Source organism: Tachyglossus aculeatus, chromosome 21 (assembly GCF_015852505.1).
Source record: "Tachyglossus aculeatus isolate mTacAcu1 chromosome 21, mTacAcu1.pri, whole genome shotgun sequence".
In the NCBI taxonomy this organism is placed as follows: Eukaryota; Metazoa; Chordata; class Mammalia; order Monotremata; family Tachyglossidae; genus Tachyglossus; species Tachyglossus aculeatus.
The window spans coordinates 65,721,191-65,736,078 of record NC_052086.1 but is presented as its reverse complement, the minus strand read 5'-3'; the positions used below and the strand labels follow the sequence as shown (position 1 = coordinate 65,736,078).

Genomic DNA, 14,888 nt, shown 5'->3' with positions numbered 1-14,888 from the left:
CACCCGGGCTCCTTACCTCCTTACCTCCCTGCCTCCTCAGGTCATAACTTCACTTGGCTGCCCAAATCACTTTTCTACAAAAGCATTCACTCCACGCCTCAAGAACCTCCAGTGATTGCCCTTTAACTTCCGCATCAAACAAAAACCGCTTTACCATCAACTTCAAAGCACTCAGTCACCTAGCCCCAACCTATCTTTCCTCACTGATTTCCTACTAAAGCCCAGCTTGCTCATTTCACTCCTCTAAAGCCAACCTAGTCACTGTACCCAGATCCTCCCTATCTCACTGCCAATTCCTGGCCCTCATCTTGCCTCTGACCAAAAATTCCCTCTCCGATCATCTCCGACAGACCACCACTCTCCCCACCTTCAAAGCCTTATTAAAATCATACCACCCAGAGGCTTTCCCTGCTTAAGCCTTCATTTCCCTCACTCCCTCTTCTTTCTGTGATGCCTTTGCACTTGGATTTGTACCTTTTATTCACCCTATCCTCAGTCCCACAGCACTTACACACATAACTGTAAATTATTTTAATGTTTGTCTATCCCTTAGACTGTAAGCTCCATTATGGCAGCGAAACATACTGACCAACTCTGTTCATTCATTCATATTTATTGAGCGCTTACTGTGTACAGAACACTGTACTAAGCGCTTGAGAAGTGCAAGTTGGCAACATATAGAGACGGTCCCTACCCAACAACGGGCTCACAGTCTAGAAGGGGGAGACAGACAACAAAACAAAACATGTGCACAGGTGTCAAGTCATCAGAATAAATAGAAGTAAAGCTAGGTGCACATCATTAACAAAATTAATAGAATAGTAAATATGTACAAGTAAAATAGAGTAATAAATCTGTACAAACATATATACAGGTGCTGTGGGGAGGGGAAGGAGGTAGGGCGGGGGGATGGGGAGGAGGAGAGGAAAAAGGGGGCTCAGTCTGTTCTACCATACTCTCCCAAGTGCTTCGTATAGTGCTCTTCACACAGCTCAATAAATACAATTATGTCAAATCAGACTTTCATTATGCATAAAAACTTCTGCAAGATGTATAGTTGGGTCCTTGGTACTTTTATGACATGCCCAGTCTTTTAAATTAACTATTTCCTCTGTCCCAGTTAACAGTACTGTTTCTTTCCCTCTCGAATCTCTCCAGCTTCTTCGATGTCAAGTGAAATGCAGCATTTCTTTTTGCTGGCCTATTTATACTTCATTTTAAAGACAGATTCCATAAACTATGATTTCTCCCACATATTGCTAAACTTCTCTAAGTAAATATACTTTGATATAGTGCCTTTCATCTGAGTTCTCAAAGCACCTTATAAACATCCTCACAACATCCTTGTCAGATAGGTATTATTATCTCTAGCCTAGAGACAAGCAAACAGAAACAGGTAAAGGATAAGAAACTAATCCAAGGTCACAAGGCTTGTCAGTGGGACTTCTAGATCGTATATGCTGAATCCTTGCCATCTCAGAGCTATCACTAAGTCTCTGCCTATTTTCAGACACCAGAAAAGCATTATTCTGAGACATTGCTGTTGTAATATACTCTCCCAAGCACCTATTACAGTGCTCTCCGCATGCAGTTAAGTGCTCAATAAAATACACTTGATTGATTGACAAGCCTAGTGGAGAGAGTCCTATATAAAGCAATTCATCCCTTTTGGGGAGTACATAACTGTAAATATTAAACAAAAAAAAAACACCTACTGGCTGTGAGCACAGCACTTTGTGTAACTTTTTACATTCAAAATGTCTCATGCTAAAAGGCACTCTTCAAAATGCTGAATTCTGACAATTTTCAGTGACCACGCTAAATCAAAAAGGGAAAAGTTTTGCTTATAGCAGCTAAGGTTGAAGGAGGGGGGGAAAAGGAAAGCAGAAGGGTGACATTCCTATTGTCTCTGCTCTACTTCTTTGACTCCACTGCCTCTAAGTTTCTTTTCTCCATGGCTACCATCTTGGAAAGGCTTCCCATTTTTAAGTCCTGGTGGTATAAATGCCAGAGAACTGGCAGCATTTTCAAAAGTACCTGCCAATTAGGTAAGAAAAAGCATTCAACTTTATGGTAGAGTTAACTTTTATCATCTAGAGAGGGTTCTTTTTTTCCATTCCATTGTGTTGGCTTCCTGGTCATTAGCACTCTTTATGAATCAGGAATCCAATCACTTTTAAGGTTACTTATATCTTTTGTATATAAAGGCAGCTTGATTTTTTTTGTTGTTTGTTGATGAAGTACCTGGAGACTTTTAAAGCTTTGGTGGATATTAATTCCATGTATTAGGGTTTAAGGCTGAAGTATTTTCCATTTCCCTTAGGTGATCTTTACATTTTAGTCCAAGGGGTGAAAATAAGGATGAGTGGGGTGTTACTGTGAAGTGTTCACTGCACAGTATTTTGTTGCCGGAGAAACTCAATATTTTTTTTACGAGCCCTAACAAGTTTTCTCACTGTTGCTCTAGGCTTGGCTGGCAACCCGGGATGGCTGTTCTCCAGGTGATTTACAATAAGACTTTGTTCTCAATTCTGGATAAGCTTTTGAATGGATCATTGTCAATTTTTTTAAAAATGATCTGTTCAGCCTCTTCCTTCATTTCTCTAGGTACCCCCAATTCTTCACCATGTCCTTGAGCCAAAGATGAGGTAGGCTGTGTACCCGCTGCAGCCTGTGTCAGAGGCTGGCATGGTTCGGAGCCCTTAGTATAAACAGGGAGAAGTTCAGGGGTTATTTCCTTTGGAGTAACTTCTATCACGGTATCTTTGTTGATGACAGGTTTGAAGCTGTAGCTTCAAAATACCCGCTCTGTCTTTGCTTGCGGCATACTACTCTTAATGAGCAATTCTGTTTTTTTTTCCAGTGGTTATGATGGTGGTGAGGGTTTCTGAAATAGTTTAACAATAATAATAATAGCAATAATGGTATTTCTTAAGAACTCGATATGTGCCAGGCACTGTATAAGCACAGGGGTGGATACAAGCTAAGCTAAGGCTGAACGCAGTCCCTGACCCACACAGGGCTCAGAGTCTTTGTCCCCGTTTTACAGGTGAGGTAACTGAGGCACAATCAATCGTATTTATTGAGCGCTTACTTTGTGCACAGCACTGTTCTAAGAGCTTATTACTAAGCACAAATTAAATTACTTGCCCAAGGACACACAGCACACAAGTGGCAAAGCTGGAATTAGAACCCAGGGCCTCTGTCTCTCAGGCCAGTGTCTTATCCACAAGGACATGCTGCTTCTAACCCTCTTCACAGCCTTTTAACCCTCTAGCCTTCCTCAGGACTCTCCCCAGGGGCCGGAGAATTAGCTCATGGCCCATACTACCTTCTGGGAGTGGCCTTGACCCATGACCTGTGATTCAGCACAGCCAGTCAATTACCTCAGTCATGAGGAGGAACCTAGGTGATTCCCTAAAGTAAACAGTGACTGCTGAGGCCAGGTGATGTGCTTTGGGGAGCAGAAGCTAAATTGGATTGGCCAATGTCATCTGGAATACTATTCTTCCCTGGCCCCAGGCACCATTCCTGAGCTCTAAGCATGGACTATGGAACCAGAAGCTCCTCCCCATTGAAGCCATTTTGGGGAGGAGGGAAAGGGCCTGGGAGGGAGTAAGGAGGTTTCCTGAAACCAGTACCCTGAAGTGGATTTAGTGGACGCAGGGGACCCACATAGAGGGAAAACTTACCGATCTGCCCGACCCTCTTCCAATTGACACCACGGGATAGAACAAATTGTCTATAATTTTAGACTGTGAGCCCACCGTTGGGTAGGGACTGTCTCTATATGTTGCCAACTTGTACTTCCCAAGCGCTTAGTACAGTGCTCTGCACACAGTAAGCGCTCAATAAATACGATTGATGATGATAATTCATAGATAAAACTAGGATCGGGCTGCTCAGGATGTCTACAGATAAAATGATCAAACTTGGTGAATGCTAATTCAGCATGCACATATCAGCTCTGTCTACTCTGAAAAGAACCACAGTTAAGTTTTTCAATTCATAAATACATCTAAATTTCAAACAGACAAGTACGTAATGAAAATGGGCATATGCCCCAAAAAACCTTCCAAAATTTAAGGAATGTTTTTTCAAAAAACCACTAGCTCAAAGTACAAATTGGCCAGTAACTTTCTGAACTCTCTTGGGGAGATATACGAAACACGTCTCCATCATATTTAAGTTTCTCCCATGCAACCTGATTACCACACACTGTTTGACTTTGTAAGTGAAAACAATGTTCTGTGGTTAGTCATAATAGTCTGCTGACACAGAAATTGCAGCCTGTCATCCCAAACATCACTGTGACCTCACTGTAGATAGCAACCGGATTTTAGAACAATACATTAGTTCTGTTTGCATTGCTAAATCAATCCTATTACTGGGAGTTTAGGATGATGAGCAAAAGTTAGGTCATATCCATTACTAACCTATAAAATGGTGAAATTAATCATGCAGCTGTAATGATTATGATCTTAATACGCAATTAGTTTCTTTAGATTACCGTACACTTTTAGGTTTCTGTTCCATAGATAAAAGGCACCTGGAGAAAATCTTTGCAGCAGTTGTAAACTAAACTGTACAATTTAAAAAAGAGTGAGATGCAGGAAGCACTTATTAGCTCAACTAACCCTGATCCTCATCAACATTTGATTCTCAAATGTTGAGTTCCGCCTATCAAATCAATTTGAGGGAAGAGTCTCCAGATTTCTTTTGGAGACCTACTTTGAACCTAACTGCAATAAACATCCCCAGAATTTAAATACCTTTTCTTTTGCTCTGCTTCATAGTTACATTCCCTTATGCAAAACTTCAACCATTTGCGACACACAATTTTCAATGTTTTTGCACCAAAGGGAGTGCCATGTTCTCATGTTTTTACTCACTGAAAATTAAATTTAGCATTTCTTGCCATCTTAAATTTCTTTACAATGTGGCAGGTTAAGAAGTTTTAATGAAAACTAAATTGGAATCAAACCCAAACATTTACTAAGAACTTTAAAAATGTTTTATTAAACATAACCTCTCAGGAACAACTTTTATCATGTATTGAACAGAATGTAATCGAAAAACACTGACGTCGGAGATTACGTAGGAGACCATTTTACATGCTCAGTTACAGAATTAAGATTAAAAATGGTCCATTTTGCACACCTGTCATAGCTACAATGACTCCCACAGGGAGATTTATTGTTGCTCTTTTTGCCTCTAGCGATGTATGCACCCTTTATGGGAGATCCCTTTTACTAGAGAGCACTCTTAGTTCCACAGGCCTGACTTCCCTTTGATGAACAATGCCTCTGTTGTCACTCATGTTCAGAAAGCTATGACGGTGCTTCCTGAGTTTATGTTTCTCTGAAGGCTGGGGCCGTACATTCTTCAATTACCAGTTGGAACTAAAATGACATTATTTTAAACAAATTCTGTGTGTGTGTGTGTGTGTGTGTGTGTGTTTTCCCTTTTTCCGATTTACTTCTTCCTGAGGTAATTACCTCTCCTGTGGTCAGCCAGCCCTTTGAATGGTAACCTTCTGCTGGTCAAATGGAAAAGTCCCTTTTCCTAAACCTGTATGCAATTCTCAAAAAGGGCAGTACTAAAAAAAAAAAATTCCCCAAAGGGCAAAGATACATTCCTGAATATGAATTTAACAGATAAAGCAACTTGGACTCCATTACTGGATATGAGACTAGCATTTTCAGGACTCATTTCAGGGTGGCCCATTTCAGACAGCCTCCTCGACTATGAATAAAACATGGCTTTAAATGAGGTCTGTTTAATCCTGCAGGTAAAACAGACTACCACTCTTTCCACTTTCAAAGCCTTATTAAAATCATATCTCCTCCATGAGGCCTTCCCTAATACACCCTCTCCCTTCTGCATTGCCCACAGACTTAGATTTGTACTTGATAGTCACCTTACCCTCAGATCCGCAACACTTCTGTATACATCAGTAATTTCTTTAATATCTGCCTCCCCCTCCAGACTGAAAGATGCCAGTGGGCAAGGAATGTAACTACTAACTTGACGATGTTGTGCTCTCCCACATAGTACAGTGCTCTGCACACAGTAAGCACTCAAAAAATACCATTCATTGATAAATCAATCAATACATCATCCTAACAGTAGACAGGGAATGTGTCTACCGACTATATTATATTGTATTCTCCCAAGAGTTTAGTACAGTGCTCTGCACACAGTCAGTGCTCAAGAAATACGATTAACTGATTCAATGGTCCGTCCTATTTGAATACTTTTTTTAATAATCAAGACCACAATCCTTTGGCTAGCCAGTACAAATGACTCACAGCACGCCAAACCACAGAAGGCACAGAAGTTGTATAGTGCTAGATTCATCCACAGAGCATCCCTGTGCGTTGGCATTAGTCTATATCCCTCACCCCCTGCCATTTTTTTCCCCAAATGAACTATTCTGGAAGTAAAAGGTTTGGCAATTCCCATCCCCACCCAGATGCATACTTCATGGGAGGACACTCCTTAGAGGTGCAGGTTGTGAGATGTGACATTTTGCCACAAATGTGGGGATCACACAACCCCTGCCATCCACAGGCTCATTCCCTGACTCCTTATACACTCTCCTGTCAAGGCCCACATTTTGGAATGCCTTGGCCTACTCTGAGCATTTGGTTGCCATAGGGGCCCTGGCATATTCAAATTAGTGCTGGGAAGAAGAGGAAAAGGAGCTACAAGATGCAAATTTGGTTAGAGAGTGGGACAAGGTGCCACTGTGGAAGTGACACACTATTCTTGCCCCCAACAGCAGGGCACTGTTGGGGATGCTCAGAGAAGTTGAGGAGAGAATGTTGAAGAAAACTTCAGAAGGCCATGCTCCTCTTTCCTTAACCCCACATTACCATTTTTCGCTTTACCCCAATGCTCAAAATTTTTTTTAAAAAGCCAGGAAGCCATTATCAACACTTCTGGTGCAAGGCAGGTGGCAGCTTCTCTTACGGTGACAACTCTCTTCTATCCAGTCCTTACTTCATTCTATTATTTTTCTTAAACATCCTTCTGCTCAGGTCTCCCCACTCCTCAGAAACTTCCAAGGATTGTCCAGCCCTCTCCACATCAAGGAGAAACTCCTAACCACTGGCTTTCAGACACTCAATTAGCTCTCTCCCCACCTGGCCTTGTTCCTCTCCCATTACAAAACCCAGCCCACACTTAGCTCCTCTAACACCAACTGATCTACTCACTGGGCCTTTCCCTCAGGGAAGACCCCTTGCTCACCCTTCCCCATCATATCAGGCAGACCTCTACTTGCCCCATCTTCAAAGCCAGACTCTCCAGGAGGCTTTCTCTAACTCTATTTCTGCTCCCTATTGTATCACTTATGCGCTTGAATCCTCTCCCCTAAACTCTTAGCTCACCCCACCAAACACTTATTTTTACATATCTTTAAACTCCGTGGCTTCCACTTACCTGTAATTTATATTATAGTATCTATCTCCCCAACTAGTATTTTCATGGAAGGTAGGGATCATGTCTTTTAACTCCCCCAATGCTTAGCACTGTGCATTGCAGAGAATAAGTGCACAATAAATGCCACTGACTGATTGATAACTTCAACCGGTGCAAGGAAAAGAAATGCTACAAACTCCACTGAAGAAAAGCTTAAAGCAGCCACACACTGATATCCATTTCTTGTAAGCAAAATCAATAAACAGATCACTATTTGGGATTAGACTCTGTGGGCATTTAGTGGCTCATTTATAATAAAGGTATGAACACATCTCTATCAACTCGGTTACACGCGCTCTCCCAAGAGCTTAGTACAGTGCTCCTCATGCAGAAAGCACTCAATAAATATTATTGACTGATACACCCCATTAGGTGTAGAACTCAAGCATAAAGCGTTTTGGTCCTACAGACAGAAGAGGATTGTAGACTTTGCAGATAGAGACAGCCACACAGATGTAGTATCACTTCTGAAAGACAACTGTGTGACCTGCATATTTGCAAAGCATGTGACAAGAATTTCACCAGTTGTTTCTCAAAATACCCCTCTGGCGTAACTTATAGGAGGAAAATAAGTAAAGTAAGACAGTGAAAAGATTAGTACAGCGGTCAGCTGGGTGGTGAATGGGGCCAGTCTGGAGGACTGCCACTGCAACCTCTTCTCCCTGGCTGAACTCACGGGCATCAGACGCACTGGATAGAGCACACAGACCTTGGAGTCGGAAGGTCATGGGTTCTAATCCCAGTTCCTCCACTTGTCTGCTGTGTGATTTGGGGCAAGTCACTTCACTTCTCTGTGCCTCAGTTACCTCACCTGTAAAATAGGGATGGAGCCTGTGAACCCCACGTGGGACAGGGACTGTGTCCAACCTGATCTACTCGTATCCACTCCAGTGCTTAGTACAGTGTCAGACATATAGGAAGCGCTTAAATACCAATTATTATAATTATTATTACGCATAATTTTGGCAGGCATGGGGAGTGTGGCCCCATCATTTCAGCCCCAGCCCAAGTCTTATTCACTGCTTTATGCGTGGCACTGTGATGTCAAACCAAATTGCAAACAATTGTGTATATTCTGGTGAGTTGATGAGCCAAACCTGGTAGATGTGAGCTTTATCTTGAGCTGCAAACGCAGCCTAATAGCCATAAGTGACATAAGGTTCTGAATCCCGATCCAGGATTCCTTGCACCACTGCTCGTTTTTCAAGTCAGTCAGTCAATCATATTTATTGAGCACTTACTGTGCACAGAGCACTGTACTAAGCACTTGGGAGAGTACAATGTTACAATAAATCCCTGCCCACAATAAACTTACAGTATAGAAGGAGAGACAGAAAAGAGAAGTTCGAGGGAGCCTTCTTTCCATCACCTATCACACTGCAATTCTGTTTCTTATATAACTAGAGAAGTGACCATAAGCTCCTTGTGGGCAAGGAACATGTCAGCTAACTCCTGTATTATATGCTCCCAAGCACTTCTTACAATGCCCCACATATAATAAGCACTCAAATACCACTGATTGACTGATTATGGCTTGCCCAAGCCCAGACAAGTGGTTTGAATTTTGCAAATATAAAAGTAATACTTAAAACACTTCAGAAACTGCAATGCATTAATAAAGAACAATTTACTTTAGCAATGTCTTAGAAAGCCTTTTTTTCAGGTTGGAGCCTTCCCTCCAAATTATAAAATAACCGAATCGCTAAATGGAAGAAAATCCAAAGAATAGTGATAAATGATCAAAGGATTAAAACTGCACGATCTGCAGCAATGACATGAAAAAGCCTCATCTATAGCTGAGAAAACCTGACCTGAGGTAATAATGTGTGCTCATTTAAGAGATAACAGCCATACAAAAGAATGACCTAAATTATACTGTATATCAAGAGGGGAAATCTAGAATAGGTAGAGAAAATATTCCCTAAAGATAACAATGATTCCTAACAGAATAAAGTGAAGTTGCTGAGGCATGCCTATGAGTCTAATCCCAAGAACATCAGGAGACCAAGTAACTTTTGGGTTGAATAATTTTCTTTGTGGAGAAAAATTTTATCATAGGACAAGAAGATATCAACAAATGATTTACTGGAAATGCTTCTAATTTCAGATGCTATTTAGGTTAATTCATTACAGCTCATATGGAGGACAATTTTACTCACAGTAGGTGTAACTTCAGATTTGGGCACTGGTGCTTTGAAGGTAGTATTTTGGGAAGCATCTGTCCTCTTATCTGAAGCATCTCCTGTTGACAAACATTCCAGATAATCTGGCGGTGGGATGATGACATTACTTTTTTCAGATAAATTCACAGTACTGATACTTCTGATTGGTGCAGGGCTAAATATTAAAAAAAATAAAGAATTCATATTAAACATGATCCCAGGCCCCCTCTAAACTTGTTATAAATATGCTATAAATTTATGTAAATGCTAAACAAGGGGTGGGGGGGGTAATGCATATATGCCTAGGCTTTGTTTTTTTTCTAGAGACATATTAAAAATTAATGATTTCTTGAAAGAAATTGCAAATGTTAAGGAAGAAAAGCCTGCACTATTTGGGGTACTTCCCAATTGATCTATTATAATTAATAAAAAGAGACGACAAATAACCTGTCTTGAAAATAAACAAAACCTTTGGCAGGTGGAAGCAATGGTTTGTTTTGCTGTTCTTACTGCCCTATATAAGGAGGAAGCAGTTGCATTCTCACCCTTCCTTTTAGTTGTAGGTTTTAACTACATTAAAAAGTTAAAGATCTTAAGAAGGTACACGTTGGCCATTTCTAACGTAGCACAAGGGACTGACAAGTTAGAACGCACTGCTTCATTTGCCAGAGTAGAAAGAGCAGAAGATTTTGCCAGGTTCCTGTTACCAAGGTTTGACAGAAGACTTATTTAGCTTTCACATTAAACTTGTTCCAGTTCAGCAGTATCCTTTCCCATTCCCCTCCTCCAAGAGGAATTCTTATTGAGCAGGCAATTTCTCAAGGAACCTCTTCAGTGACAAAAGCAGCTCACCAGTGTGAAAGGTCCACAGTGGAGGCTCAAAGAAATCTCCAATGACTCCACATCTCTGCACATTTTAATCATCTAAAAAGTCATTATTACGTGTATTGACATTACCTAGCCTGGTGGAAAGAGCACAGGACAGGGGGACTTGGTTGAGTTCTAATCCCAGCTCTGCCACTGGCCCTGCTGTGGGTGCAAGTCATTGAACCTTTGTTTGTTTTATTTTTAAGGGGTCTGTTAAGTACTTACAAAGCACCAGGCACTGTTCAAATCGCTAGGGTGGGGCTCACAGTCAATCCTCATTTTACAGATGAGGTAACTGAGGCCCAGAGAAGTTAAGTGACTTGTCCAAGGTCACACAGCAGATGAGTGGCAGAGCCGGGATTAGTTCCTCATCGGTAAATCAATCAATCGATGGTATTTTCTGAGTGCTTACTATGTGCAGAGCAGTGTAGTATGTGCTTGGGATAGTACAATACAAAGGGGTTTTTTTTTAAATGGTATTTTTTAAGCGCTTACTATGTGCCAGGCACTGTTCCACACGCTGGGGTAGATACAAGGTAATCAAGTTCCACCTGGAGCTCACAATCTTAATCCCCATTTTACAGATGAGGTAGCTGAGGCACAGAGAAGTGAAGTGATTTTGCCTCAAGTCACCCAGCAGACAAGTGGTGGAGTTGGAATTAGAACTCACATCCTCCTGACTCCCAGACCGGAGCTTTAATTCCCTGACCCTAAGGAGCTTACAGTCTAGAGGATGGGGATCAATCAATCAATCGTATTTATTGAGCGCTTACTGTGTGCAGAGCACTGTACTAAGCTCTTGGGAAGTACAAGTTGGCAACATAAAATAGATAAAATAGACTGTGAATACATGTGGCACATATGCCTTCAATTTCGTATCTACCCCAATGCTTAGCACATGGTAAGTGCTTAAAACAATAATAATTATTATTTCAGTTATTACATTTAATACTTAGTGTCATTCTTTCATCTCTGTTTCTGTGATTACCGTGCCCTCCTCTGCCCCCCATCTTCTATCCCTCATCTTTTCTGTCAAACTGTTGCTCTCTTCCTTTCTGTTTTTCTCCTTACATGACCCACGCTCTGTCCCTGCATTTCTGATGGAAAGGGAGAACTACTCCCTCCCACCTAAGCACGCCAGGAAGTTTTTATGATGAAGGCATTTATTGGGCTGTTTCTCCACCTTCCCACTCTTGTGTAGGAGAGTGGGGCTTCCTTTACAGTAGTGACGGGAATGGACTGGAGCCGGGGGCGGATCATCAGAACCTCCCATGCAGTCTAGGGAACCCTGCTAATGAGGGGACTCATCAGGCCATATGTGCCAGCTTATTACTTGCAGTAATGGCTCTCTGGTGTGGAGAGAGGCACTGGACAGGGGTGGGGAGGGAGGGAGGGGCAGGCCAGGTGCATGGCTTCCTACATAGGCCAAGGAGACATAAGCTGCTGCTTGTATTTTCGGGAAGGAGCTGCCTCATATCCCCTTTTCAGATCCCAAGTTACTCAGTGACCTGGGTTGGCCCATCTCGTATTGAGCTGCTGTACCTGTTTTCGTAGTAAATCATGGTAATGGGGTCTGATTTCTTAAGGCATGGTGGGAATGCCTTTTCCACCCATGGCAAGACACACAGTGGGACTCCCTCTCTCATTATACATACACAGGTATATGTAAGGGGAGGGAGGGAGCTTGTAGTGGACAGAGATTGTCACTGTTTATTGTTATATTGTACTTTCCCAAGCACTTAGTACAGTTCTCTGCACACAGTAAGTGCTTAATAAATATGACTGAATGAATAAGAGAGGGAGAGAGGAGGAACATATACCCAACACAAACTCCCTCTCACTCCGCCACTCCCCTGGCAAGATGGTTTTCCTCTCAAACATGCATCCTCTTGAGAAGAACACCCCTCCTACCATATCTGGCCAGCTGTTACAGGGCCTAGTTTCTGGGACTTACAATTTGGGGGAGGCTGTGCATTCAGCAGGCCAACCCCACATCTGAATGACAGAAACCAAAGAGTAAGCTCCGCGACAGAGCAGCGGCACCCGCAGTATGATGTTGGGCTACTGTCAGAGGCAGGGAAGGACTCCCTTAGTTGCATGGGCCTCTCCCCTACTGCTTTCCTGCTGCTGCCTAGGGGCCCTGGGTGCCACACAGATCCAAACAGCAGTTAAACAATAATTACGGTATTGGTTAAGCGCTTACTATGTACCAGGCACTGTACTAAACTCTGGGGTGGATACAAGCAAATTGGGTTGGACATAGTCCTTGTCCCACGTGGGACTCACAGTCTAAATCCCCATTTTCAGACGATATAGAAGCAGGCCTGCAGAGAGAGACAGGTCCAAAGGAAGAGAGAGACAGACCTGCAGGGAGACAGATAGAGACGTTGAGTGACCTGCCTGACTCAGAGGGGATAAAAAAGGCCAACTGCACTTTCACGTTGAGGATTCCGAGTAGGAGGGTGAAAGCTTTTAGAAAACTTTTCTGCTGGCTGTTACCTTGGTGTTGGTACATTCGCCGCTGCTGCATCAGCTTCTTCCAGGACCTTTGTGTAAGAAGATGGAAACCAACCTCTCCTATAAACGGAGAAACCAGGAAAGGTTCTTAATGTTTTCATTTGAATTTAGGTAAACCCAACAGGTTTAATTCATAAAAATTTTGCACAGCTCACAAAGCTTCAGAAGATGAGGTGTTCCCAGAAACACTTAAATTCTTGCTGATGCTGCCCAGGCAGAAACAAATGATAATAGTAATGGTATTTGTTAAGCACTATGTACCAGGCACTGTATTAAGTGCCGGGGTGGATACAAGCAGGTTGGGTTGGACACAGTCCCTGTCCCACATGGGGCTCACAGTGTCAATCGCCATTTTACAGATGAGCTAACTGAGGCATAGAGAAGTGAAGCAACTTGTCCAAGGTCAGCAAACAAGTGGCAAAACTGGGATTAGACAGAGATGACAAGTGAGACAGATGTTGAAAGGTGTCCTTTAGAGTGGGCCTTACTTGAACAGGAAAACTCAGTAATGACCATTTGCCGATTTCCAAGCTATACTGATAATTTAAATAGTGACACGGCTACGGCACACATTGACCTTGCATTCTTATGGGCAAACCAAAAATTAATTATCCTCTTTTAAAAAAAGAATTCAACTTTACAGGACTGCATAGATCAGAAGTGTTTATGTAGCCTGTATACTAACACAGCCCCACCAAAATCCACATACCTGAAGTTAAAGGCCCCCCAAAATATGAAAGACTTGAGTTCTGAAGAACTTGGTTTTAAAGTGAAAACTGGTTATCAACTGATTATAGAGCTACATATTGTATGTATCAGTAGAGGTTTTGAAACTGAGTTATCCTTTAGGGAAAATAACAACGCTTATTCCTTAGTACTGAAGAGATTCTTATAGGAATCATTTTAATAGGGCCTGTCATTCTAATGTCCCAAATTCCTGGGTTCACATGTGCCTGATCATCCTTAAACTAGTGTGTTTATACTCACTGACTTACACTTTAGTTAGATCATGTTCTCCATAGAGCCAGCCATCTTTTTCTTCAGATATCAGCAAGGTGATGATATCTCCTTGTGCAAAGCTAAGTAAAGTTTTGTTATTTCCAGCAGAGTGTGGGAAAATTGTTTTAACTTTCTGCAATTTTATCATGTTCAATCCCGTTGCAACAGAAATTGATCGTTGCAAGGTAGAATCTTCTGAATTATCTATTAAAAAGAAAGCAGGATTAATATTGGAGCCAAAAAATAAAATTCACCTAATATCTCTTACAACAATCTTCTCTCTATTCATTTAAAGGCTTTAAATGTTCACTGTCACCTGGACCAGATTGTGAGGAAAAGAGGGAAAATGTAAGCAAATATAAGCCCTTCTCTTGAGCCCTTCTAAAAGGGTCCTGAGACCACAAACACAGTTTCATCTGCTTGTGATTTTCTCAGTCAATTAGATTCAGCTGGGAAATGATTTTCTGCCTCATTCTGGGCTTATCCATTTTCTCTGCGACGCTAAACCTGCTACTATTAGTTGACAAGAAAATATTTTCTCATTCTAGGTTTCCTTACCTTTCATCACTTCCAAAAGTTAAGGTCTCAAAAGATTAAAGGCACAAGACTCAATCCAACCATCAGTTACAATTGCCATAATTAAAAAGCATTTTTTAAGCATGGGACCCTACCATTGTTCCTGTCAGAAAGTGTACTTGGAATAATAGCAGTTGAACAACTTAGATGTAAAGGTAGCCCAGGCCACTTTGATGTAAAGGCAAGTTTATTAAACTCTTGTGTCACTCGAAGTCTGGATTGATCAAGTGCATTGCTGTAAAATGACAGCAATAAGGAAAGGAGAGACTGACTCCTTACTAG

General features: G+C 41.8%; 1 protein-coding gene across 1 annotated transcript in view; it reads right to left on the bottom strand.

The window, feature by feature from the left end:
• Positions 1-14,888, bottom strand: part of BAIAP2L1 (BAR/IMD domain containing adaptor protein 2 like 1) — a 99,083-nt gene that overhangs the window by 9,099 nt on the left and 75,096 nt on the right. Inside the window, exons 10-12 of the mRNA XM_038763952.1 lie at positions 14,027-14,234; positions 13,014-13,091; positions 9,645-9,822 (exon numbers count right to left, since the gene is read on the bottom strand). Coding sequence (XP_038619880.1) covers positions 9,645-9,822; positions 13,014-13,091; positions 14,027-14,234 — 464 coding nt within the window. The remainder of the gene's footprint in view (positions 1-9,644; positions 9,823-13,013; positions 13,092-14,026; positions 14,235-14,888) is intronic.